Source organism: Schistocerca serialis, chromosome 2 (genome assembly GCF_023864345.2).
Source record: "Schistocerca serialis cubense isolate TAMUIC-IGC-003099 chromosome 2, iqSchSeri2.2, whole genome shotgun sequence".
In the NCBI taxonomy this organism is placed as follows: domain Eukaryota; kingdom Metazoa; phylum Arthropoda; class Insecta; order Orthoptera; family Acrididae; genus Schistocerca; species Schistocerca serialis.
This window is the reverse complement of record NC_064639.1, coordinates 1,027,559,393-1,027,574,364: the sequence shown is the minus strand read 5'-3', so window position 1 is coordinate 1,027,574,364 and position 14,972 is coordinate 1,027,559,393. Positions and strand designations below refer to the sequence as shown.

The window sequence follows — 14,972 nt, the reverse complement described above, 5'->3', positions numbered from 1 at the left end:
CATCTATCTTTCCTCTACATATCCATGGTTCTACAGCCATTCCTGTTTAGCCATTTCACACTTCCTGCCAATTTCATGTCTAGTTATCTGCATTCCTTTTTGCCAGTGTCATTTGCTGCATTTTTATATTTTCTCCATTTGTCAATTAAATTCAGTATTTTTCAATTTATCCAACATTTTCTATCAGGTTTTGTCTTTTTACCTACACGATCCTCTGCTACCTTCATTATTTCATCCATCAACGTGAATCATTCATCTCCTTTCCCTATTTCAGTCAGACATTGCCTACTGCTCCTTCTCAAACTCTCAATGATCTCTGGTTCTTTCAACTTATCCAGATCTCATCTTCTTGATTATTATTATTATTTTTTTTTTTTTTTTGCAGTTTCTTAAGTTTCATCACACAGTTCATAACAAATAAATTATGACCGTAGTCCACATCTGCCTCTGGAAATGTCTTACAGTTTAAAATGGTTTCATATTTCTGCCTTACCATTATATAATTGATTCAAAACTCTTCAATTGTCTCGGTCTCTTTCACACATACAGCCTTCTTACATGATTCTTAAATCAAGTGTTAGCAATGATTAAACAATGCTATGTGCAAAATTGTACCAGGTGGGTTCCTCTTTCATTCCTTTCTACCAGTTCACCTTCTCCTACTACAGTCTCCTACTACATTTCCTCCTCTTCCTTCTCCTACTAACAAATTCCAGATCCCCATCACAATTACATTTTCCTCTCCCTCAACCTCATGTGAAATTTCTTTTACCTCATTCTACATTCTTTCAATGTCTTCATCATCTGCAGAGATAGTTGGCATATAAACCTGTCCTACTGTGTCGAGCGATGGCTTTATGTCTGGCTTGGCTATGATAATACGTTCACTATGCTCATCATAGCGTCTTTCTCTCATTTCTCTTTTCTTATTCATTATCTTACTCCTGCTTTACCCTTATTTGTTTATGTATTTATAACTCTGTATCCACATGATAATTCCGTTCCATCCAGGCACCGCACTTTGCTAAGTCCCACTAATCTAACTTCAAAATATTCACTTCCCTTTTTAAATTCTATAACATCTCTGTTAAGTGATCTAAAATTCCATGCTCTGATGTCTCAAATGCAGCCCCCTCCCACCCCCTCCAATGATGACATCCTCCCAAGTAGTCCTGTCTGAAAAACTGAATGGACTACTATTTTACCTCTAGAATATTTTAACTATGAAGATGCCATCATCATTTAGCCATGTGGAAGAGCTGCAGCCCGCCGGAAAAATAACAGCTATAGTTTTTTCTTGCTTTCAGTTATTTGCAGTATTAGCACAGCAATGTCATGTTCATTAACATTACATGGTCAGCTCAATAGACCCAAAATCTTACTGTTGCCTCTGCAACTACAGAAAGGTTGCCACCCTCTTCAGGAACCACATGTTTGTGTGGCCTTTCCACAGATAGCCCTCCAGTACAGTTGCACCTACTATATGGGCACCTGTATCAATGAAGCACTCAAGCCACCACAAATTGACAAGGTCCACAGCCAGCCTCTGCAATTGTCTAATTATAATTGATTGATACAAGTCTAAGTATTCAAGAAAATCAATATAATCTGTCACATAATAAAAATGTTATGTCACTGTCCTTGAAGAAGGCTTTGGCCCCGCAAGCTAATGTGTAAGTGTCTGTAACTCTTCATCTTTACAGTGAGCTGCAACCAATATTTTCTTTATATTGTGGGTATTCGAACTTGGAATTTCCATTGTTAGGTTAATTTTTGCTATTATTGGCAGCAGTATTAATTATATCTAGGCCTTATCATGAATTTTTGCAGAATACCTTCTACTATTGTTTGTCAAAGTTTTCTTAATTTTGCAAACGTTTGGAACTTGCCTCTGCAACAATTTTCTACAAATAGAACTCAGTTTTAATACTAACAGTGTTTAAGCACATCTTACAGACAACATACGTTAATGGAGAGAAAATACTAAATATTTTAGTCAGATTTAATCAGTCAACTAAGAAAAGAACAAAGGACATGGTAACATTTTTCCTGCAGCTAATATTAATTGCAAAATAAGTTTTAAGTGACTCATTTCAGTGTATTACTTAGAGCAGTCTGAACAAGGATGAAGAGCAAATTATCTTCTATTAATCCCTTATATATTACGTTAGAGTTATTGCTTAAGGAAATGAAGAATAAATATTTACACTTTCAATTTGGAATACATAATTTTGCCTTGAAAGACATGATAGCATACCTGTGACAAAAGTGAGTGGATACTGGGCATGTCACAGTCCACTGCAAATATCTCATCTTGCCGATATACTACAATCTCTGCTGCCAGATATAATGGTGTTAGTGGTGGTGATGCAAGGAAGAAATCATACAGCCGAACCACATCTTGATATTTATTTAAATTGTGGCCATACCAAGTTAGAAACCAAGGCAAGCAAAACATTGTTCCTACTTCTGACCTGAAAATAGTAAGTGAACTATAATTCAGCACTGCTCTTCTGTGTAACAATGTCGCAGTCATACAAATCAGGTAATCTGAAGCAGTGTCATCTTGAAGCAATGTTTTAATGCGCTTCCTACTCATCACGTTCAGGCAAAGTTCACCCTAAAGAGAAATAGAAGGAAACATTCACACATTGCTTGAAGAGGACACTGCCATTCAGCTGATAACTTGAGAAGAACTCAATCAACAGAGTTCACCAAGAAAGCTTGCATTCTCAAATATTACAATGGTTGACCCAATGCCCTTTTTATTCCTTATTTCTCTTTTTTCAGTACACAAAACTTCAAACCAGTATACCAAATGCTGGTCCTGTTGAGGGGACAATTTTATCTTCTTTGATATTAAATATGTAAATAGGCAACAAGACGACATTATAACATCCGCCAGAAAGTTCCGTATCAACATTACAAAATGCTTCAGTAGCCAATATTTTCTTGCATCATCAAACTGTGGTGAACTGTACCTGGTAGTAAAACTTTAAATTTACTTCAATGAGTAAAAACTGTTACTAATCAAACTAGAGACCATTTACTGATAAACATTTTTCCAAGTCAGATATGAAGTCACAAGTAAATTCAGGCTCTGTAATGAAGAAATTCAATGGTGTTTTCTGGAAGCTGCTTTGCCGGTGAGTCATGTTTCCACAAAAACCTGCTAATGATGTGTTAAGTGATTAGTGACACATTGGAGGAGGAGGAGGAGATTAATGTTAATCATCATATCAACAATGTGGTCATTAGGAACTGAGCACAAGCTCAGATTAGATAAGGAAAAAGAAATCAGCCGTGCCCTTTCAAAGGAACCATCCCGGCATTTGCATTGAGTGATCTAGACAAATCATGGAAAACTTAAAACTGAATGGCCTGACATGAGTTCGAACCATCATCCTCTTGAATGCCACCTTGCTCTGTGTGACATATCAAATCAGCATGGTGGATGTTAATTTGTCTCACATCAAGCTTATTTTAATGTCTTGGGATGAATATTCTGAAATCATGTGGCGAGACATCCCAGTATTTCCCTGCATCACTCTGAACTTGATTTTAACTGGGCAAAGTATTAAATCTGAATATTAAAATGATGTTTAACACTAATTTAAAAATAAAAAAATGTGATTTGTGTCATAAAACGTCCAAAACAAAAGATAGACTAAGGGTCATGACTGTATTTTATTGCAGTTACTGTCACTCATTTTCACAGTGATTACCCCTTCATTGAGAAAATTAGTGTGACAGCAGACTGTAATGACAGATGTAATAATTCATTTCTTGAGTGTTTCTTCTCCTTGAAATAATGTCAAGCTTTCAACAACAGATTCACTTCCCTGACACAAAAACTGTATAAAATATTTTGTTTGGTTAGTGAGTTGCCTGTTTATTCATTCCCAGACCATCCATACAAATATTCTAAATGCAAAAGTAACTCTGTCTGTTATGCTTTCATGACAAAACTGCTGACCTGATTTTGATAAAATTTGGTATTAAGATAGCTTGAACACTGATGAAGAACACAGGTGACCTTAAAAAGTGTGTAGTATAACATTCATTGATTTGTAAACTATAACGCAAAATATGGAACAATAATTACTCTTTGAAAAAGCTACTAACTCTTTGACTTTTGAATTTTATCTATTTTTGAAAACACTTTTATTGTTTGATATGTTCTATATCATACAATTCAAAGTAACAAATACAATATTTATACAAACTTTTATGTATTTAATCTATACTCCCATACCAATATCAATCACAAATCCATGACACTTTAACCACTGAGCATCACACATCTCACAACTTCTTTGTTGTGCTCTATTTTGCAAGAACAGTTAGTGGTCATGTGATCAGGAATGCTGTTTAATGATCACTGGTTCCCAGTTGCAGTTCACAACACTTTCTTTTTTGCTCATGTCGGGATGTGTGCATTGTCCTCATCAACATTTTATCATCATCAATGTGCAAGTCACCGCACTGGCATAAAAAAAAAGAAAGAAGACATGCACCAAGCAACCAGGGTTTCTCAACCAATAAAGGGACACATACACATTTCATTTCATTTCACTTGACTTTACTGATATGAGAGCCATGGGTAACAGCTAGAACAATACTTTTACAATCCTCAGCATGTTTAATCCATGTCAATCCACACTTCCATACTAATATTATAAATGCGAAAGTAACTCTGTCTCTTATTTTTTCATGACTACAAAGATATCCATGAAATTTGGTATGAGACAGCTTGAACCCTGATGAAGAAGAAAGACTACTTTATGAAGTGTGCATTACAAGATATTTATTGATTTGAAGAATATTAAGCAAATTAAGGAAAAGTATTTACTCATTGAGAAAGCTATTTACTCTTTCACTTTTGAAATTATCATACTTGTGAAAATACTTTTTGGTTGATACGCCGATGTAATATTATTCAACACAATCAGCACAATGCTTATTCAAATCCCAACACGTGTAATCCACACTTCCATATTAATGCTAGTATTATTAATTGGGAAAGTATCTCACTCTGTTAAGTTTTCATGATTCTACCATTGAACCGATACCTATGATATTTGCTATGAAGAAAGCTTGAATCCCAAGGAAGAGCAATGGCTACTTAAAAATCTTTTCGAGTATTATTAACATTTTTAAATATTGTATATGTGACTATGATGGAGACGACGCTGACGCAACGATTGGCATTCTGAGTGTCTATAGCTTATTCCATAACAGTGCTAATCCAATGTTATGGTGTGTGGTTTATGATATTGAGTTCTTACACCACATGGCATAGATGGAGAGTTTTAGCGGAGATACAACAATAAAATTGGAGGGTAAGCCCAAGAGCCATATTTAAAACTGTTACTATATGCCACGCAGACTTAAAGTTTCATTTGGTGTGTACTTCTAACAGAGCTCAAGCTGTAAAAGTTACTCGAATCCAACAAAGCTCAGAGCAGCCTCCTGTCTGCTTGGAACTTGGATGCAGAACATCAGATTGTCTTAAGAGCTACAGAGATGTTAGAATAGTCAAAAACCTGTCACATTTTACAGCTGAGTGTCTGGTGTCTCTTACAACTTCTAAGATGCTTGAAGACTCACAACGATGGTGTCATTTAAAGATTGTATGACAGAGTCGTACCTTTACTTGTAGAATGTGAAAGGCTTTTGGTGAGGCTACGTTTGATTATGATCTATTGAGAGACTATATTAATCAGAAATTAGTCATGGGGGTGGATCATAAATGTAGGCAACACAACACATTAAAATGGAAGGGAGAAACGGTTGGTATGTGTTTCTCTGGAGGCAAAATGTCACATTCAGTACTAGGTGAGAAAGACAAACCCCTAAAAATTCTACTTCTGCATAAATGTAAAGAATTGAGGCACTTTTCGTAAATATAATTAGGAAACATAATGCATGCTTTCAGATTCCACATACAGCAAATAGAAACACATTCATTATGTACCTACATACTGGCACGGGAAAGCTTTTTCATACACATCTCTACATCACTATACACACAGACATCTTGTAAAATTCTTAGATTACTTACCACCACTCATCATAACAACACTACTGATATGCAAGCGAAGCACCACAGGTAACAGCTAGTTTTATAATAGAGGGACAACTGCCAATGTCAAATTTGAAAATATTAGATTTGCTATGTTAATTACTGTATGCAGTTTTAATGAATATTAGTTCTGAAGATACAGCCACCGTGGAGGTTTTGTAAGTGTGTGTGTGTGTGTGTGTGTGTGTGTGTGTGTGAATTCCATACACCCATGCTGTGATTCTTCTGGAGGTGAAACCAACAGAAAATTATAAGGCAGGATAAATATTTTATATAAAAACATACAATGTTTCAAATATATTCCACAGATTGTAAGTGAAGTAGGAGAAGTAAGTGGATAAGTAAAAATATTATTGCCATTATCATTTAGAAACTAATAAGGAAATCTGAACCCACTGAAAAATTTGAAAGTTAATCATAATCTTTATCAATCTACTCTGGAATTTCGTAAAATTTCCATGTGGACGCTTTCATAGCATTTAGTAACTGCAATCGGTGAAAATGTATACAGCAAATACTCTAACAAAAAACATACGTATCAAACTGCATTCTTCTCTCTGTGCATACAGATAAAGTTATATAAAGCAAATGTACCTCTCCAAATAATCACATAGTGATGGGTGCAACCTCTGGATTAGAGGATATATATAATTGAGCAAATAGGAAGTTTTTTCCATAGTTGCTGCCATACAATCTTTGAGATGAGTAGTAGAGAGCTTCTCCATTATTTTAAATGCAACAGATTCTCCCACAACAAGAAGGAATGTCACTGCAACATCATGATAACCCTGAAACAAACAAATCATTGTTTATGTTTATATCTCTAGTATACTGCATAAATTACAATTCTTTCAGCTCATGGGAACTTTGGGATTGTAGCTGGTGCTCAATAAATTGTTTATGAAGAGAGATTTCCCTGTGTCTCAATACCTGAACATTTTTATAAGCAGTTACACCCATCTTCCAATGAGTTTCCACAGTATAAAGTAAAAGCTATCATCAACCTCAAAGTTAGTTTGAACGAAACCTTCCTCTACTAGTGATGGTCTTATGTGTGCAACTGCCTTTGCCTTACTCAAATGTGAGAACGTTTTCCATTAAACTAGTTTCAGAAGGGTATCATGTTTAATGCAGAATCTTAACCATAGTAGAACTGGAATTTTTTATATTCATTCACAAAGTATTATCAGAAGTGAACATCAAGTTAATTTTTAAAACATCAACTACATATTCAATACAGAAAATCATTAAAACAACAACTGAAGTTTTGTCAACACTTACCTTTAGAATGTGCAAATCACAGTACTGTCAATAGAAACATTTTAATACAACACAACACTTAACTTTCAGGATGACATGATCCTTCCTTTTGGAGGGAAAAGGATTAGATTGATAGAGGTTGCAATTTTGGAAGATGGGGACGCAAGTCACTCATGTCCCTGGCTGCAAGGAACAGACCTATTATGAGGAATAAGGTACACAAATATGAAGGAAAAAGAGTAGGAGGTCAAAGACAGTGCATTAGCAAGCCAAATTCAGTTAAGAAATAGTAGATGTCACAAAGTGAGAAGTAAAGATGGATTAGAAGAGGCAAAGAAAACAAAAAGTGCAAATAGCTAATAATTAAGTAAGACTGGGGAGCGGAGAAGGAATAGAAAAAATGGTGGATGTCATATGCATACACTTGTGTGTATATATCTGGGATTGGGGTGGGGGGGAATGGGGAGGGAGAGGAGGGAGGATTGTGCAGGGAATGATGACAGAAGTAGTTTGACAAGGGAATGTCCCAGATGCAGTTGCTGAGGATTATCTGAAGCACAACTCAAGAGAACAGAGTGCTTATTATACAACAAGGGTGATTTCAATCACCCATCCAGACTAGTTTATTACATTCCAGAGATGGAATTTCCTTAGCAAAATCTAATTTCACCCCAGCAATCTCCTGGACTTAATCTACAATAACCTAAGTAGTGCACAGTGTTTCCGTGTCTCAAAAATGTTGATGACTGCACAGGTAATGTGTAACACTTTAAATCACATACAATCCACAAACAGATAAAATTGGACTAGAAAAGCAGCTATCTAAATACAAACCAATTTCAATATGATAAAAGTTATTTCAGAAAAAATGATCCACTTAACTGATTGATGATACAGTCGCAAATATATCATGAAGGGGCAAACATATTTTAAATCACAAGATAGATGGTGGAGTGAACAGAGCTAGATCATTGGTCACCATGGAGAAAAAAAAAATGAGTGCTATGAAGGCAATAAAAGAGATTGCAGGACATGTTTATAAGTCTAAGAATATGAAGAAAACAAGAAAAAAACGACCTCAGTTCAAGAAGTAGTACAAAGTGAAAAATTTAATAAATAAAGTTGTGAATTACGAATACTGTTCATACTAAAGCATAATATCTGCAGTGAAGAATGTAGCATTTGAATTTATCAAACATATTATCTTATCAAATAATTATGAACCCTTTCAAAATATATTTACTTGGTTGTCTGCAGACAAGCAGAAAAATTTCTTCTTACAATAACATCTAGATTTTAGGCTAGTAAACTGTGGTAAGTGAGAGAGCTTAATAGTAATATAAGCACCCACATTTACTGCAGACAGAAAATTATTTTCTTTCAGCAAATCTTTATACAGTTTCTTGCATTTCAGTGATGCAATTTTTAAGTACACTAAACAGAAGCTAAACAGTGAAACAGCACAATAAATCTGCACCAAAAGAAAGGATAAAAAAGAGAAAATATCTACATCTCCATGTTTTGGATAAATATCTTTACTCTTTGTGGTAATTTTGTACACCTTGTTGTATACATTGTTGTATGTGCTGAATTTTAAGCATTGGTATAAACATTATTGGAGCACTTTTACTTTGCTACTCAGATGACTATTTTTGATTTGCAAGTCTAATAAATCATTATGCATTATTCTTACTGTCATTATCTCTATGTATATTTTAGTAGTAATATTCTTATCAAGGATGCATGGAACTCAACATGAAATAAATTGCTTTGCCTTTTCTATACACTGAGATGAATACTTTAAAAAAAGTTATTTTAAATACAAATGGTAAATATCATTGACCAATACCACACAAAGGACTGTCAATAACGTTAGCTAATCTGTGGTGTAACATGTGGATGCACGTTATAGCTGTTCTTTCAGCTAAGGTATTCCTTGACTCATTTCACATTTTATGAATTTCATTGTTTGTAAAATAGCTGCATAAAAAATTTTAGTAACCGATTTTGATGTATATTGGATCATCTTTATGTCTGAAGATGGTTCAACAGAGACCAACACTAGCTGCTCAATAATAAATAAAAATCAGTTGTACTTGTACATACAATAAATTTCTCAAATATCTTACAGTTGTCAATGACCACTGATGCAAAATATTAATCATTTCACCTTCTTGTGGTTTCTCAACAATGTCCGACTATCTCACTTTCAGTTAAGTAAAACACATCAGAAAAGGGAAAAACCATGAACATCACTTGTTAATAAATCTTAACAGTGAAGGCACAAATGATGTTAATCGGTATGGAGGAACTGGTGGAAGATGCAGACCTAGGGCTAACATAAAAGTTAGAAATTAAAATCCAAAGACATATGAAGACTTCCAAGTGGCAGGAGTAGAGGAGATAAGACTTTCTGACCAGCACTGCAGCAGCCACAATTGGAATATCTTGAGAGGAGAGTGGTGTACGCTGAACTTCACACATGTATGGATACATATCTGGTTGTACCAATGTAAATAACAAAGTGCATTTTACCTGAAATTGTGCTGTAGTCTGGTTTTATCCTTTCCCAGAGTGAAATTCACATTGGTGACCTGCGATAACAATGTGCAGCAAATTCAAACTCTTTAGCATTCTGTGAACCAGCTATTGCACACCAGCAATGGAGCCGTCTTGAAAATACAGTGTACTGATATTTTTATGACAAGATAGTAATGCTCATATGAATGTGTTCAGCACTTTACATCAACATACTCAAAGACTAACTGAGCATGTCAACACCACCTCACTAGGTGGTGACCTTCAGACAATCAAAACAAACACTTGGGCAGTCGGCTATGACACCCTGCGTGCAGGTGGAGTTTCAAGGTCACAGCTCTGCTGGTTTCACACTCAATTTGGTGACCCACTGCGGAACTATAGGCCAGCATGAGAGCACCCAAGTGGGAAGTGTGCTCCACAACAAGCACACCAGAATGTAACAGTATCAGTCAGGATGAATGGGCATGGGCAGAGAGTGTATACAGACCACACACAATATCCAGTTGCAGAACATGCTGTACAACATGACGGTCATGACCTTGGTGCCTGTTTCACCACATGCATGACCTGGATTCTTCCCCCAGACACCAATTTCGAGAAACTCCACCGATGGGAACTAGCACCACAACATGTCCTTGGTTCTCACAACCCAACTGGCCTTAATTTATTTTAATTCCTTTCACCTCAGCATTTATTCACAGTAACTACTCCTTTCTTCACACGACTTTAGTTTTCTACCTCTTTCATTGTCTTTCTTGTCTATTTTTCACTGTCCTCCCTCTCACCTCTGTTACATACAATGCACTTAGCTTCTCACTCTTATTAGCTCACGCATGATGTTTTAGCAGTAATCTCTGCCTTGCATATTACCTTGTATTCCACCTTTAAGCACTCTTGTCTGGTGCAGTCCCCAACAATCAAGCTTTCCTTCTCATCCAGCCCGGTAAGTTTCCCCTGACCAGGGGTTCTGAGTTACTTTTCTAAACTGTACCCCTTTCCCTAAACCTCCCAACTGATAGAATTAATAATTAAACTTTAAAATAACAGGATGTGATTTTCAAAAGATGCTGAAGGAAGTGAGTAGTGACGTTCAAAACCTTACAGAAATGATTAAACAATTTTCAATTGAAACAATGTTTCAGGATTCGGTGTGAAAGCTAGACAGGAAGTTACCTATCCGTTTGAGCATGTGACGAGAAATATGTGGAGGAAACTGAAAGATGTAGGTGGACCCACTCCCACACTCCTGTATGGCTGAACCCTTCTTGGTCAAGTCGACTTTCAACAGATCAAAGGTGCTGGGTAATGTACACAAGCATCTGTCAACTACACTAGTCTTGTGACTGAAATGTGTAAATTGTTAGCCACAATTATCCTATATGCAAAATTCTTTTATTTGTGTAATGTTTCAAGGAACTATTTGTTTAGAAAAGAAGTCATTGCTATGGACAGTGTTATTCCACATAAATGTATATTTTTTTCAAGTAGAGCTATTAACTTCGCAATATATTATGTAACTTTAAATCTTGTTAGACTTGGGTTGATGTTCTATGACTGAGGAGTTGCTATGTTCAACACAGAAATGTGAAAACTTAAAAAGTTCAAGAGTATGTTCTATGAACTATGTTGTAAATAATTATCGGAATCTGACAAAATTAGGCACTGTCAGGTTAGTAGTCATACATTTCAATGTAATTTCTCAGCACTCGGTACATATTTTTTAATTGCAAATGAATCTTCTAGGCTTCTATGTATGTAGGTTAGTTTGTATGAACAAGTGTATAACAAGATCTATGCATTTCTGATTTCACACACTGATTTTGGTCCTCATGCTATTCGATTACGCCATCATTCAAAGCTATTAATGACTGATTACCTGGATTCATCGACTCTGATTACCTGGATTCATCCTGAGTTATGCATTATTGTATCTCATTGGAACTTGAGATGTGAAAACTCATGCTTAACTGTGTTTTGGGTACCCCTGGTCGTGTGTGTGTGTGTGTGTGTGTGTGTGTGTGTGTGTGTGTGTGTGTGTGTGTGTGTGCGCGCGCACGCACATGTGTGTACTTAAGGGGCGTGTGCAACTATTCATTGAGGCAGATGCTTCCTCTAATTATTCTTTACATATGATTGAACTTTTTGATAAATGATTATGAATGTAATTCATTTTGTTGTGTCAAAACATTTCTGCTGGTGTGTACCTAGTGTGGTTGGGATTCATGGGTCAGTCCCCACATGATAAGAACAGGTTCTAATATTTTTTTTCATTATTTTCTCTTTTCATGAGTCAACACACTCTTACATACTCTGGCTTATGTCACTGATTGACTGTGTGCTATACTCCTACTTGTGACTGAGTATATTCTTCTGGTCAGTACCTGTCATCTTCAGTTTTTCGAGTCAGCTCACTCACCGTACACTTAGGCTCTGATTTTTTTTTTTTTTTTTTTCTCTTTTGATGATTCTGAAGGTGTGACTTTATAGATGCAAACTTGTGATTTGTAACTCTAGTACTTCACATTGCCTCTGCACTTATTTCTTTAGTTTAGTGTTGTAATGTTGTATTTTGACTTTGTATCATTTGTCTTGTGACAGAATGTCCCACAGATCTAAATATCTGAATGCCATGTCCTCCTATATGTATAGATTATGACTTATATAATAGATATTTATCTTACTTTTCTGTAAAATGTTATGTATCAGGTACTTTTATACATGTGTATTCTATCATTAGGTATCATTTTGTACACCATTTGGCAAACCTTATAGTAGGTCACAAAATATTGTAAACACATTGTTTTCATATTATGTGAGGGGATGTTGTAATAGGATAATTACTTTTCCTCAACAATAGTTGTCGATACCAGTACTGGCGGAAGTAACGCTGTGAGGACAGGGTATGAGTCGTGCTTGGGTAGCTCAGATGGTAGAACACTTGCCCACGAAAGGCAAAGGTCCCGAGTTCGAGTCTTGGTCCAACACACAGTTTTAATCTGCCACGAAGTTTCATATCGGTGTACACTCCGCTGCACAGTGAGAATCTCATTCTGGATACCAGTATTATTTTTCGAATTTTTGACAGGTCAGTATTATCTCAGTTGCTTTTCTGAAAATTTTCATATAATTTTATACACAGTATGTCATATTTCAAGTTAAAATTTATGAAAATTAATTGCTTTATAAAATGTTTTAGTCTCTATGCTATAATCATTAAGTACTAGTTCTGAATGTACAGTTAAAATTACTTTTTTTTTTAGAAACATTTGAAATTACGAATTATTGGCACACTTAAAATTTCTATTATTAAGCACACAGTACCTTACTAGATACTATGTTTATTTCTGGATTCATTCATGAAATAATATTCAAAAGTAATAATGTAACAGAAACTAATCGAAATTGATTTGTTAAGAAACATTGTAAGCCCTTTGGAATATGATTATTTCTGGAGAGTGTGAGAGTCATAAGCAACCCTTTGATGTTATCAGAAGTAGTTTTGTATATTGTATGAACAATGTAATGTTGCCTTTATTAACGTAAAAAATCAGAAGACTGTTTGATATACTAAAATGTGGGAAAATATATTAACAAAAAAACAAAAATTCTGCAACAACAATCTTCGAATGTATTTAGATCAATCCAACCAGAGGACCTAAAATTTGAATTTTCAGCTTCAACAATCAGACCCCTAGACAAGAAGAACTGGAGCCAACTATACGTGAAAAGCTAAGTAAACTAGAAAGTTTATTGTAATCTTTGCTCCCCTCAAATCTTCAAGAAATACTAATGTGGACAATAGATGGAAATAGGAAGGAAAGTGTAGATTACAGGTTCCGTCCTCAAAATCATGAAGTAATATACAGTAGAAAGGAAAAAACTTTAAATACCTACACAAACTCTTAAAAACACAGCGTATAAAGCTAAATTTCTTTGAACAACTTCCAGTCCCTTCCACATTGTATTAGAAGTTAGACATGGAGACATTTTTACACCATTGTTATCCGGAAACAATGGAAAATGGAGGAAGAAAAATCAAAAGATGATAACTACATACTGCTGGGCAGACTAAAAGAAACAATAAATTGTTTGGCCTTTGCAGACAACCTCATAACATAACCTTAAGAGAATACAAAGAAAAGACTTTAACTTTTGAAGGGGGCAGATGAAAATGCAGGTCTGCAGATAACTTCTGAAAAGACATAAATGGCCAATCAAAGTAACTCACAAGGAATTTTAAAATCCAAGTAGGCGCCATCAAGAAAACAACGTTAAATACCTGAGTGACAATTCTAACTTAAAAAGTGAAAAACAGGCAATTAAAATCAGAATTGAAAAATGAAGAGTTTTTCCCATAGATGTTAATTTAAAAATGTAAAATGCAACCAACCGTAAAGAAGACACATTAAGCTGTAGACAGGCACAATTAAAAGACAACTACATAGAGCTTTTGGCCACAGCCTTCATCAGCAAAGGAGAAACACACACCATTCACAAAGGAGAAACACACACCATTCACACACAAGCAAGCACACTTCATGCACACACAAATGCCGACTCCAGCATCTCAGGCCAGAATGCAACTATTATGTAGGATGCAATCAGCAATCAGGAGGATGGAGCCATCAGAGAGGAAGAGGTAAATGTCTAGGTAGGTGGCACATCGGGTTGAGGAGGACTACAAGAAGTGGATGGGAGAAAATTTGTTGAGGTTGTGAGGGAACAAAGACAGAGGGTCTTGGCCCCGAGTCCAGGTCATGAAGATATCATTAATGAACCTGAACTAAGATAAGAGAGTGACATTTTGAGAGGCTACAAAGGTCTCCTCTGATGGTCTATAAACAGGTTGGCATAGGATGGTGCCATGCGGGTGCCCATAGCTGCGCCGCCGATTTGTTTGTAATCTTCCCTTCAAATGAGAAGTGGTCATGAGTTAGGACAAAATTAGTAAGATGTATGAGAAATAAGGTTGTGTTAGGCTGTTGACCTTTCCACCAAGACCCTGGACTTTCCAAACACCTACTCTCCTTCTCCAGATCCCTGAAATGGAAGCGCTTCTTTGCCGCCGATCCCTCCAAGTGAAAGC

The 14,972-nt window shown here is 35.8% G+C and overlaps 1 protein-coding gene across 1 annotated transcript in view; it reads right to left on the bottom strand.

The window, feature by feature from the left end:
* LOC126458443 (TBC1 domain family member 20) overlaps window positions 1-14,972 on the bottom strand; it is a 121,655-nt gene that overhangs the window by 71,735 nt on the left and 34,948 nt on the right. The window contains exons 5-6 of the mRNA XM_050095505.1: window positions 6,680-6,873; window positions 2,258-2,474 (exon numbers count right to left, since the gene is read on the bottom strand). Coding sequence (XP_049951462.1) covers window positions 2,258-2,474; window positions 6,680-6,873 — 411 coding nt within the window. The remainder of the gene's footprint in view (window positions 1-2,257; window positions 2,475-6,679; window positions 6,874-14,972) is intronic.